At 46.2% G+C, this 13341-nt stretch overlaps 1 protein-coding gene across 2 annotated transcripts in view; it reads right to left on the minus strand.

Annotated features, from left to right (window-relative positions):
- The window catches only part of Casc1 (cancer susceptibility 1), a 37026-nt gene that overhangs the window by 12358 nt on the left and 11327 nt on the right, over positions 1–13341 (minus strand). For both annotated transcript variants that reach the window (XM_021189905.2, XM_029535255.1), the window contains 4 exons: positions 9502–9639; positions 6961–7107; positions 5194–5297; positions 3795–4131 (listed from right to left, as the gene is read on the minus strand). In XM_021189905.2, the coding sequence (XP_021045564.1) occupies positions 3795–4131; positions 5194–5297; positions 6961–7107; positions 9502–9639 (726 nt within the window). The remainder of the gene's footprint in view (positions 1–3794; positions 4132–5193; positions 5298–6960; positions 7108–9501; positions 9640–13341) is intronic.

Raw genomic sequence — 13341 nt, forward strand, 5'->3', positions numbered from 1 at the left:
AGATGATGTCACAACCTAAACAGAAAAAGAAGAGAGAGCTGAACATGGACTTTCACAGTCTCTGCTGCCTGGTTGCAGAAGCCCCGTGTATCGCTACCTCGCACTTCCGCTGCTCCCGTGATGCAGTGCATCCCGTCATGCCATGAGCCTAAACCCTTCTTTCCTTAAGTTGTTTCTGTCTGCTATTTGCCACATCAGTGAAAAATGAAAATAACATAGAAAACGCAGTATTGAAGTGTAGCGATGTCACTGCGAGCAACCTGGCCGCGTGATCATAGCTTTGTCACCGCGAGCATCCTGGCCACGTGATCATAGTTTTGGAACTGATTTGGGGCAAATACGGAAACAGCCTGGAGCCATAGGCCACAGGAGCCCTAGAATTCTGTAAGCAGAGCTCAGTGGCTGTCCGGGTGGAAGTTTGGTAGAAGACAATAATGAGAAATCCGTAGAATGAGGCTTCAGAGAGGAGGTGGAGGAGGAGGAGGAGTGGTGAGGAGGAGGAGGAGTCCTGGGAACTAGGCTAGAAGCTGATGATGTCACATCCTGGCATAGGATTTCCTAAAAGTCTGAATGAGGCTGGATCCAAAAGTACTGAACTACATTGACATTTTAAGAACAGAAATAGCCAGGCTGGTTGTGGTCACTGCTCACAGTGCTCACAGTATTCATAGTGAGGGAGTAGAGGGGCTTTAAGAAATGTTCAGTTTGGCGAGGAAAGGGGTGAGTCCAAAGGTACAGGTGAGGAGGGTGGCAGTCCCTCTAAAAACTGGGACAAGTGGGGGTGGGGTGGGGTGCAACAGAGAGCAAGACCCCACCCATCAAAGGCTCTAACTCCGATCTTGCCTGGGGACTTCTGCCTCTGTGGACATCCTTCACAAGTCCTCCTTACCATGTCAAGTGCTGTCGGGCTGGAGGTATGACAGTGACAGCGCGCATGCCTAATGTGTTGAGAGGGGGCCTCCTGGAAATGGCCCCTCTCTCATCTTCCCACGTTCTCAGTGTAAAGTGTTTCCAATCCCAACTCCCAGCCCGCCATCACAAGTTCTGGGAAGGCGTCTGAGGCCCCTGGCAACTGCCTGCTTCGGGGTTCTGCTTATCTACCTGGTTATGCCACAGGATGCTCCGTCAATCATCACACCGGCCGGGATCTGCCCAGGGCAGCATTCAACGATAATAGAAAGCAGGCAGGCTTAGTTAGCCACATTCTCTAAGGCCATTGAGACTAAGTCAGGATTAAGCTTGGTCCTTCCAAGTTTAGAGAGAGTAAGTCAAGCACCTGCTGGGACAGGTGTGAGACCCTAACACACACAGGTCCTGCCAGTGTTGTTATGAATTCACAGGCTTAAGCTTTTAATGCAAAGTATTTCCAGGATCCGGTTATTGCTCAGAGCAGGCAAGAGCACGTGCTGTCCTTCCAGAGGACCCGAGTTGTTTCTCGGAACCTGAATGAAGCAGCTCAAACTCGCCTGTGCCTTCAGTCCCAGGGGTTGTTATGCCCTTCCTGGCCTCCCCAACACTGCATTCATGGACACAGCCCCACCGACTGAAACCAACACTGTTTTATGAAAACTGTTTCCTAAGTGACCTACATTAACAGAATGACAAACTGCAACACCATGAGGCCACCTTGACTGGTCCCTAGATACAAGATGGAATGCTTTAGTTTGTAAATTCAACCCATGGTTCAAATTACAGTTTCTAATTGTCAATTTTGCAGTTTTTAAGTTAATGTAATTCTTATGTAAGACACTGGTAGATTCACATCAAATATTAACTATGATCAAGCCACTGGATGCAGAGTGGAGAATTGTCCAACACCCCGACAGGTCAGGAAAGCCGCAGAGTCTCTTGTCTCTTGCGATGACACTTCGCTGGCTCTGTTCTGACTGTGACTCCTGGGGTGCTGTAAGTAAACCCCATTTCTTTTCGCTGCATTTTAAGTTCTTATCTACACTGAGATGATGCTGGTTCAGGACCATTTCCCATGGCCTCCTACTCACCCACATTCTGCTTCCTATCTTACTGTTAAAGCAAATCAGGTGGTCATGCCTGACCTTCAGGGGGACCAGGAAGCAATCTTTCCTCTCCCTGGGAATCAAAAAATGACCAGGAGGTGCTGATCTCTAAGAAAGCTACCATTCCCAGAGCTGAAATGAAACTGAACAAAAGAATCATATTTCCTGAAGGGAATTTTTATGTTTGTTTCTCAGACAGATTCTCACTATGTAGACCAGGTTGGCCTTGATCTCGCAAAGTCCTGCCTGCCTCTGCCTCTGCCTCCTGAGAACTGGCAGATTTTTGGAAGAAGAAAACTGATCAGTCATTTCTGGCTCTGCAGCAGCCTTGTCCAGTTCTCCAGTTCTCTTCCCCGCAGGCCTGTAAGCCTTCCTGTTACAATCACACGCAGTACACTTACCTGTACGGACAGTCACCTCACATCTGTTCTCTCTATTGCTTTAGACTTGTAGATTCTTTAATTTTTTGATACAGCTGGTGTATTTCAAACAGGATTTTCAACATGTTCTTAGAATATCAAATGATTCAAATTTTGAAGCTTTACATGTATGCTTTGTGTATGGATGGTATGGATGCATGTTTGAGTGTGTGCACATGCCTTGCGCCATGGCCCTTGTGTGGAGGTCACAGGATGGCTTTCAGGACTCAGTCCTCTCTTTCCATCATAAATGCCCTGGGGACACATTTAGGTCTGCAGATACCTTTGTCCACTGAGCTGTTAAGGGTCTAATTCACATTTTTATTTCAAATTCACACAGGGTCTATTCCTTAACTCTTTACACACTTGAAGAAAGTAAACCAATAAAACCAATGTACCACTTTGTCTTATGTGCTCCTGCTGAGGTTTTGGGGTTCCCTAAAACCTGAGTGCGCTGGGGCAACAAAAGCAGCTTTAAGCTGAGAAAGGACTGTCCACGTCCAAAGCTGTTCTAACATAAAACGCACCATGAAAATCCTGACAGTTAGAAAATCAGCAGAAGCCACCGCAGGCAGGGGCCTGGTTATTCTCAGTGGTGTGTGCACAGGGGCTCTGGCCAGAGGTGGCGTTTGAGTGTCCTGATTCATCACTCTCTAGGCCCTATAGACAGGGTTAAGGTAACCAAGTACCTGTGCCTGGTGGTGCACACCTTTAATCCCAGTGCTTGGGAGGCAGAGCCCTGTGAGTTTTAGGTTAGCCTGGTCTACAGAGTGAGCTCCCAGTCAGCAAGGGATATACATAGTGAGATCAAGTCTTAGAAAGCCAGTGCTGGAGAAATAGCAAAAACAAAAACAAAAATAGTAATAAATAAAATAGAAAAATAAAAAAGAACCCCTCCAGTTTGCACAAGCGTTTGCTGCAAGTTTGCATTCAAGGGCAAGCTGCCTAGAAGGACATGTGCATCAAGCAGCCACACTCCAGCCTCAAGGCTTTGCAGCAACCAATGGACCATGAGACTGCAGAGCCTGAGGCTAAAGCCGCTGCTCCTACAAGCACTACTGAACAGAGGGGAGAGAGACACACTAACAGCCAGGGCACAGGCAAGGAAGAGGCTTCTAAATGGTTTCTATTTGCTCAGGGAAAATCTTGAGAATACCTCCAGGGACCTGCCAATGCTTACTGCACAGGGCAGCCAGGAGCTGTGGAGAATATGTCAACCTGGGTAAAGCGAGTCAGACCAGCCACCGGCCCTTGAAGGACTGAGGCAAGAGGACTGCTGTAAGTTTGAGGCCAGCTTGGGCTACCTATCCTGTACTGTAGACAGACGACAGACAGATAGACAGACAGACGAGTACCCTACCCTTTGTAAGACAATGCTCTCTGTAACTTCAGGTTTGCTCTCCTCTTGGACCAAGTTGAGCTCTCTCTCTTGTTCAGTCTTGGGCTGTTCATCCTCCTTGGCAGCGTTTTCTTCAGTTAAGAGCTTTTCTTCAGTCATGGCCCTTTCTGTACTTCCCTCGTCGCTGAATTGCTCTGCTCCCATGGGGCTCTGTTTTTGCTCAGTGACTGCAGTGGGGAACAAGGGCGTGATGTGGTCATAGCGCGTGTGTAGAAGCCGAAGGGCGACATTGCTTGTGGCTAGGATCCTTGGGATTTCAAATCCAATTTGTGTCTCTGAGAATCTCACACTTCGGTGCCTGCCAGAAATCAATAGATGGAAGCCAAGAGGGTGAGCAAGAGGGGCAGCGGGGCCTCACGCTGGGCCTGAACAGGATGTCTTTTTTAATGCCCATCCTTTGGTGTCCAGAGGCATTGGGAGCCAGTGTTTCTCAGGACACTCTTGGCTTCCGACCACACCCCTCCCCAGCTGAAGCTTCCGTCTCTCCCGAGGGGCCCCTCTTTCTCAGTCTCTACATCTGACTGGTTACAGTTTCAACTGTTGCTCACTTTACCAGGGGTCAGCAGCAGCTTTGGGTTTTTTCTGGCATAACGTAGGGGGAAGAGCCTCCCTGAATGAACTCTAAGAGGATCCAAATGACCCTTCCATATGTGTGACTATATCTCATGAGCAGAAGAATGTATGTCACTGAAACTACTGATTTATTCCCAAGAACTCTCCAAATATTCTCTCAGTGTCTGCCACGCTCTGATACATCATCTAAGTGTAGCCAGCCTGCCACTGAATTAATCCTTGCAATCCTCTCCTGTCTTTATTAGAGTAAAGCCAGACCCGCCTGTCCCCACTGTGGGAGAGCATGTCAGCTTCCTCTCCTGCAGAGATGAATCTCCTTCATGATTCTGTGCGGAATTGTCGACAGCAAAGAAGCTGACATGCTGCCTTGAAGTCAATAGAAACCACACTTTGTAGAAAGTACAACTTGGTAAATATTTTGTTCCCTCTTTTTATGACATACTAAAAATGAATCTCAGAGCTGGGTGTGATGTCACAGGCCTGGAACCCCAGCCCTAGGGAGGCTAAAGCAGGAGGAGTCAGCAGTTCGAGGCCAGCTTTGGCACGGGTAAGGGTCGGAGGAGGCTTCCTAGCAATCTTTCCTAAGGTTTGTTTTTTATGCAGTGTCTTTTCTACATGTGCACCACTTGTGTGAGCAGCAATGGAGACACAGCATTTACTGGGGCACGCACGTCTGCTCTAGACACTAAGATTCAGTGCTTTCTACAGGAACTCATGTTCAAACTTCAAGCCAAGCTACTAAATGCCCTGGCCTTGGCATCTATGAAATGGTGAGGGGAAGGGGTACCTTGGATTCTTTTTGAGGTTTGCCCACACATACAGGGTGACATTCTCATCTTTGATGATTTTCTCCATATTCCCAGTGTCCAGATCTGCTAAGTTACTAGCTTGCTGTAAGAGAAAATACAACAGAACCTGACAAAGTCTCACAGCTTAGGAGAGGTGCACAATCATTGGTATACTGGATTCCCTGTGTTATTAAAAGAATAATCTGGGTAAATGGCACATGACCTTTCTGGGAAAATAATACTTCAGAGGTCGAGGAGATGGCTCACTGGTTAAAGTGACTGCCATGTGTGAGGACTAAATAAAGTTTGAGTCCCCCAAACCTCTGCCAATGCCTGGGGGCTTCCTGTAGTATCAGCCTAATGAGGCAGGGATGGGAATTCCTGGAGGAAGCTGGCTAACTAGATCAGCCCTATTGAGAGATCTGGGTTCAGTTGAGTGACTCTGTCTACCTCAGCAATCAAGGTGAACTTTGGGCCTCATATGCACAGGTACCCAAGTGTACAAATGCACACTTACACAGGAGACAGTAAAAGATCAGCTGTAGTAAGGTAACCCAGCTCGCTCTTTCCTTCTCTGTGCCCAGACCTGGAGTCAGCCATCTTCCCTGCCTTCATCTGTCTCCTCTATGTCCCGAATCCCTTTCATCTCTGTGAGGTTCCGAGACAGCATGCTAGCAAGTACTCTACACAGCAATGCTTCCCCAGTTCCCCTGGTTTCCCTGATGCACTAAGGGCTGGCTTGTACCAATATCTCTACCTCAACCGCAACATAATGTATAAAATAAGATGAAAAATACTGTACTTTCTTTTAGTAAACATCTTAGTCACTGATCAACCCACACACTTCCTTATCCCGTTTGTCCTACAATACACACAGCAGATGCAAGAATGTGGCAGGCCTGTTACAGCAAGAGTGAGCTCAGCACTCTGTAGCACTGTTTAGACTTAGACCACACCCCAGCAAGGCCACCCAGGGACCACACCCCAGCAAGGCCACCCAGGGACTACACCCCAGCGAGGCCACCCAGGGACGGTTCTAAACCGAAAGAACCCAGGCAAAATGGCTGACCGTGATCTATGCCTGTAGGCTGTGTTCTGAGGATTCTTCAGAAATGCAACAAGATTAAAGTTTATGAAACACGTTCATGGGAGAGTTAGACCATGGGCCATATATCAGGACTTTGACCTTATGAGTTTTATGAAGCATGCTGGCTCACAGTTATTTGGATCTTTCCATTACTAGTGAGATTTTGGGGGATGAAATGTGTAACACACAAACTTTTGAATGGTGCAAGGAAAGAAAAGAGAGACAAAGAAAATGTTTTGAAAAAATTAAAATTTTGATTTTTAATCTATAAATTATAGCAAAGTTAGAGAGCCCATATGGGGACTCATGGTACTGTCTTTTAAGTCTCATATTTAAATATAGTACTTTCAAAATAAAAACTGGAGAAAACGAGGATGTCAGTAATTGCGATCTATATCATCAGCTATCTCATATTGGTTTGTAAAGTATTTCTTTTTCATAATAAATTCAGTGAACTTTTGCAAATATAAGGAAAACAAGCTTTTGGCTGATAATGTTTTGTCTCTTTAGAAAATAAAGTATAAACAGTTGTTAAGTCACATAAGTGTGGGTCATTCATCTCCTTGATTTGTCCTGAATACTGAAAGGTTTTTAGAGACCTAAGTGGACCAGGACATATAGTAAGACTGCTGAAGGCAGCCTGTTAAAGTTAGTGCTGTAAGAGAGATACTGCCCGTACTCGAAGAAGTAGTTCTGTGGCCACGTTGATCTTCAGGCTGAGCAGCTCCTGCAGGCGCAGAATTGATCCTTGGTGCTGCAGGACAGTCCTGTGGTCCAGCTCATATGACGGAGTTTCCAGTAAAATTAACTTCACCTTTTCAATCAACTGAAATGTAAAGAATATTGCATCAAGCACCTGGAAAAAGTCAAAGGGACATGGAAAGGGAATGGCCTGTCACTTTAGATCAAGGAAAGGTGTCCTTTCCTTCTTCTGTAACTTAAGATCACAGAGAAAGAAAACATCTATCCCAAAGAATTCCCTTGTATGTGTCCAACCCCCCAAGCACGGAGGTCTCGGCCAGCTTAGAGAGGAACCACCGCTTCACCAGCTGAAACCAGCTGATGTCATGTTAGCTGACCTTCCGTTATTGTTGAACAAGACTGTATTTTCCTCCATGCAGGGATAGAAGAAAAGGTTTTATTTTTCATAATGATCCAACTTAGTTGTGTCTGAGTGTAAGCTAGTGTGGTGGCTCTCTGGAGGACAGGAGGGCACCTGAGTAGACAGGGAATGGAAGCACTCAGTGTGCTCCTCAGCCCTGAGGGATGATTTCATCCTGCCTCCATCATGATACTCCTTAAAACACCCTTAATGATGGGGTTCAGAGACCCTTCCAGTTGGTGAACACATCAAACCACTGAGCATGCAAAGCACCCAGAGACCTCGGGAAACCATAGCAACCGTCCTTACATACTATGCCCTGTGCACTTCTTCATCTGGCGGTTTATACCATGCAGAAGTACCAGTTTTCTGAGTATGAAGAGAGTTTAGGGAATCCTGTTTAGAATTGGTTGCTTGGAAGTACAGGTAACCTGGGGATGCTTGGCAGGCATGCAGAGGCTTGTGGGATCAAACTCTTAACTCACAGGGGATTATGCTAACTCTGGTAGTTAACGCTAGCATTAATCTCTAGATACCCAGTTGATGTCCAGAAATAGAAAATGAGTGTGTGTGGGGGGTTGGGGTGGGCATATACATTTGGTGTGTGTGTCAGGGGGTTTTCATACATATTAGTGTACTTGGGATTCCATATACATTAGGGTATATGTGTATGTTCTCTGTGTATTTATATGTGTGCATATGTAAATGTATGTGTGTATATCTGGATTATGTGTGTTTGTGAGTATACGGGGGTTTTTATACACATCAGGTGCATGTGTGAGCATCATTAATGTTTTAAGTCTGTATCTTTTCTTTGATTTTGTTGGACATCGTGAATTAAGAGGATTCCTAGCTGTCAGTTCTGGGTGACTATCATCAGTGCTGCTTTAAACTCCTTGCCCTCACTCCCAATCTGTACTGGTTCAGATTTCCCCACCCACATCTCCGCTGACCCTTGCTGTCATGGGCAGCTGCTCTCTCATCTCTCCACTCCTCCTACTGCTGTGTGCTCGTGCATCCTTTCAATGTAACTTCCAATTTGTTTGTGATTAAGAAACCTCGACGGATATGAACAAGTTAGATATGATGCAAGCACATGTCCGGTCCCCTGCAGAGTGTGCCTGGTCCTGTCATCCATAGTCTGAAGTTCCAGCCGCTATAGGGCATTTTGCGCTTACTGCAGCTTTGTTCTGTGCGTGCTTGAAAAGGATTGTGAGCCACTAGTAATCACAGGCAGACTGTAGAATATTCATCTGCAGTTCCAATGGCTTCCAGAGTCTTCCCATGGCCTAAAGTATCTCACGTATTTTAATGAGATAATATAGCTAGAGTTACTTATATCTTTCCCTCAGTATGTTTTCTTAGATGAGTCTGTCCATCTTATTTGCAGATACAGAAGTTAGAATATTGTGGCCGTTTTTTACCTTCACTAAGAAGGTAAATATGAACAAGACACAGCGACAGGCTTGAAACTGTCACAGGGAGATTTAAACGGTAATAATGTCACAGGGAGACTTAAACAGTAATAATGTCACAGGGAGACTTATGGCAATAAAGGGGAGGGAGGGGAGGAAGAGGAGGTAATAAAGGGGAGGGAGGGGAGGAGGAGGAAGGAGAGGAAGGGGAGGGAAGGGCAGAGTAGAGAAGTCCCAGACCTGGGAGGACCTCAGCATTCCCTTAAGAACACACTCTAGGCCGGGCGTGGTGGCGAACGCCTTTAATCCCAGCACTTGGGAGGCAGAGGCAGGCGGATTTCTGAGTTCAAGGCCAGCCTGGTCAACAGAGTGAGTTCCAGGACAGCCAGGGCTACACAGAGAAACCCTGTCTCGAAAAACCAAAAAATAAAAAAAAAAAAAAAAAAAAAAAAAAAAAAAAAAAAAGAACACACTGGAATGAAGCCATTTCCCAATCCCTAAAAATCCCAGCAGCACTGGGCCTTAGAGGAACACTTAAAACCCACACCATACCAACAGAAGTCAGCTGGGAAATCAGGTCTCCCACTGAGTAGGAAATGCTCTGCTTTGTAAGGTGAAGAAGCACAGGCAGGCAGGGCTCACCACAGCCCTGCGTGTTAGTAAACCAGCACTGGGTGTGGAGTCAGGCGGCCACAGGACTTACAGACAGCACCAGTTTACTTTTCTCCATCACTTGCTCAAAGGTCTCGTTCTTCTCCTCTTCCCACAGGCTAATGAATGTGTTCATTTCCTGGGCAACCCAAGGGTCAGGGCTCCCATCACACTCCATGTAGTGCTTCCACTGGGGATACAAATTTGCGAGGGTCACACCAACGAAAACACAACCAAAGAGCAAAGTAGCATTTAAAAGTTGCGGGTTTTACTGGGGAAGGGAACATGTACACACTACCATGTGCATCTGCAGGTCAGAGGACAACCTGTGGGAGCCAGTTCACTCCTTCCACCAAGTGGGTCCTGGGGCTTGAACTCAGGTCACCAGGCTGGGCCGCAAGCACATTTATCCATTAAGCCATCTTGCCAGTCCCTAAATTGTTTTTTGTTTGTTTGTTTTGTTTGAAATCTGAAGCCTCAACATAAGTTCCACAATTTACCCAGCCAGTAATGATGTAAACTATATGACCAAAGAAATGAACTCAAATAACCAGTCTCCCCACCTCCCTCCACACATGCTCCCTCCTGTGTAGACCAGGCTGTCCTCGAACTCACAGAGACTCCCCCTACATGCTGTGATTAAAGGCATGCACCACATATCTAGCCCGTTAGGTCCTTTTCATCTACATACTTTCTGATCTCCACCGTTCACTGGGACAAATTCTGTGTACTTTCGTGCATTTGTTTTGAGGTTGTGTGAGCAGTTTGCTTTCCAGTTCCCTCTGATTGAAGGCTGCCACTGGGCGCTCCCGGAGCCTTCTCGCCATGCTGTCCACATAAATTCTGCATGTCATCACACTGCGCTTATTTTAAACACTTAATGCCGTGTCCTGTTCAATGCTGAGTTTCCCACTGGCCTTCTCACAGTTGTATTGTCTCCAAAGTTATGATTTCCGATTAAACTAAATGGCCTGACACACCCTTATTTTTATTTACTACTTAGTTTGTGTGTGCATGTGTGTGTGTGTGTCGGTCTGTCTGTCTGTCTGTCTGTTTCTGTGTCTGTATCTATGTCCACATACAGCGGTCAGAAGAGGGCATTAGAATCATCATCACCCTTTGCCTTTCTTTTGAGGCAGTCTCTCTCTGAACCTCTCGCTCACCCTGTCTAAGACAGGCTGGAAATCTGTAAACCGTAATGATCACCTACACTCCATTTCCTCTCTAAGCTGGGATTACATGTCTTTGCAGAGGATGCTGGCCTTGTAGAGTCCAAATTTTGGTACTTATCCTTACAGTGCAAGTGCTTCTAAACACCGAACATTCTCCAGGCCCTACTACGTATTTTAAATCAGGCTCATTTCCTCAGAAAACACACACTTCAGAGATACTGTAGATTCACTTCCAAAATCTACAGAAGTGCAGCACATGGAATTTTTGGTCTCCAAGCATGTGTTGCACTTATTTACACTGTGATGTGATACTGCTCTATAGACACTTATGCACACACACAGACACACACACACACATCAAAATAAAGCTTAACAAGTTATCTTTGCAGCACCAATGCCTTCCATCTGCTGCGTGTGGTACCATGTGGGAGCATCTCATCCACTGTCAGGCCACTGTCAAAGTTAGTCTCCTCTTCAACATCAATAGCATCTTTGGTAAGGCAATCCAACTGCCCATCCTTCATCTTTATTGGAAGAGTGAGGATGACAAGGCCAGGCCAGGGCCACTGTATTTAACACCTTCAACTGTTTCATTATAAATAAATGAGTAAATATGTCCCTCTGCCAGTAGGAATCTCTCCAGGGATGCTCCCCACTGGAGACACTTCAGAGTAGTGCTCTCACTGCTGTTACAGCCTCAGTCTCCCGCAGGGAAAGCACAGGAGCAGCACTCAAGGAGAGGACTCTCATCCAGTCTCAGTCATCTTCCCCTTTGTAAAGACGGGCGGCCACTCGGCCAGAGACACGTCGCCGGCAGTACTGACCTTTCACCTCATTACACATCACACACCCAATGTGATTACTAAAGGTACGATGGAAAGTTTTACCTTAGTCGTATGATTACTGTAGTTTATTCATTAACATTAGGCCTGCCATTGAGGGCATGCAGGAGAGACTCCAAACACTGTGGTGTATTTTCAGAAAGCAACTCCACTGTACAAAATGTCTCAATGAACTAAGAAAAGACTGGAGCCAAGCATGGAGGAGGCCAGGAGGCAGACAGACCCCCCCACACACACACGGGGGGGGGGAGGGGGAGATGAGTGGGTTTCACCATACCTATCTAGCTACAACCCTCCCTCTTCAGCCAGCCAGCCAGCTTGCCCTTCTTGACTGACCTCTCTGATTACTGCCCTAAGCATTAGCTCTGATGCCCATGTATTCAATTTCATGTCTTATCACCATCATCTACCAGGGAAGAGGTACAAAGTCTGGTTAAGACCAAATGCTAGTTGAGGCTTGTTACACATGCAGACCTGGGGCTTTCTGCCTTTCCCCTGTATAAACCTCCGATGTCTTACTTCACTGCTGCAGAGAGAGAAGCACCCAAAGGGAGGATTTCTCACAGCTGTAAACTCCTTTCTCTAGTGAGGTCTCAACAAAGCAAGCGGTTTCCCAACACTGCTGTTCTCTTACCCAAGGTGCTGATGACAGGGCCAGAGATCGTTATGCACTGCTCGGCATTTGAGTTCAACCGAGGCACAAGTAGACAAAGCCGCCAGGGATCTAAGGGCTCCACTTCTCCAGTGACTCACCCAGCTTTCAAAGCTTAAATGCTAATTTATGGCTTGTTTATTCTTAAAATTAATTCTGTATAATTCCCATCAAGCAAGTGATCTTACTCAAGGGATTCCTCCTCATGGTGGCTGCTTTATCTTCCTCATGGTGGCTGCTGTAATCTCAATGTATTTTATCTATTTAAGATTCACCCATTTCCTTAGTCATGAGACTGGGTGGAGTTTTCAATGGAGTTTTAGGCCAAACACATCCCAGATTCTGACTAACTCAGGCAGCCAGCACAAACTCCAGCATTTAGGCCCTTTTGTAGCACAGATCGAGTCTTGGTAGGGCCCCAAGGTTATGTCCCATTAGTTCAACTTAAACAAATCCTAGAAGAGGCTCTGAGAGATGGACTTCCAGACTTCAGATGGACCCATGATTGCCTGTCATTTAGGAATTCTTACCTAAGCTTCATTTTCTCCTGTCTCACCCACTCAAATGCTGGAAACATCTTTTACAGGGACACTCCTATTCCCACTAAAGCCTGTGTTGTTTCTGCCTGACACACTCAAACACATAACACTTCCCTGCTGTACTTCTAGACCAAAACATTTGTTCAAACCCAGAGACTTCTAATCCAGAAGAGAATGTCCCCACAATCCCCAGATGCAACAGGGAAACAGAAAAAAGCAAACAAAACAAAACAAACAAACAAACAAACAAACAAAACAAAGGGGATAGCCTCTGCCTGGACACCTGATGCTTCCGAGTCTCTGGAGTTCTGTTTCAGTCTGGCAAACCATCCCCAAGCAGAACCATGGGAAGGAAACATCTCTTAGGTCAGTAAGGCCATGCACACATTACCTATGCAAAGAACACATCAAATCATGATTCACCAAACTGGACGGTCTCAGAACCACAGCAAGTAGTGGGAACCAAAGCCAGAGATGTTACTAGACACCATTTGCCAGACTTACAGGAGTGAGACACAGAGAACAACTTCACTAGCTGCAGTCAGTCAGCCAACTAGCCAATGGGTCTTAGCCTTCATCTGCTAACTAGCCACAGGGCTACAGGAACTAACCAGAGCTGCTCCTGGCTTGCTCATGCAAGGATGCAGACCAAATCCTCAGCTCCCCACAATTGCATTTTAAAGCACA

The sequence above is a fragment of the Mus pahari genome, chromosome 2 (assembly GCF_900095145.1).
Source record: "Mus pahari chromosome 2, PAHARI_EIJ_v1.1, whole genome shotgun sequence".
NCBI classification, from domain to species: Eukaryota; Metazoa; Chordata; class Mammalia; order Rodentia; family Muridae; genus Mus; species Mus pahari.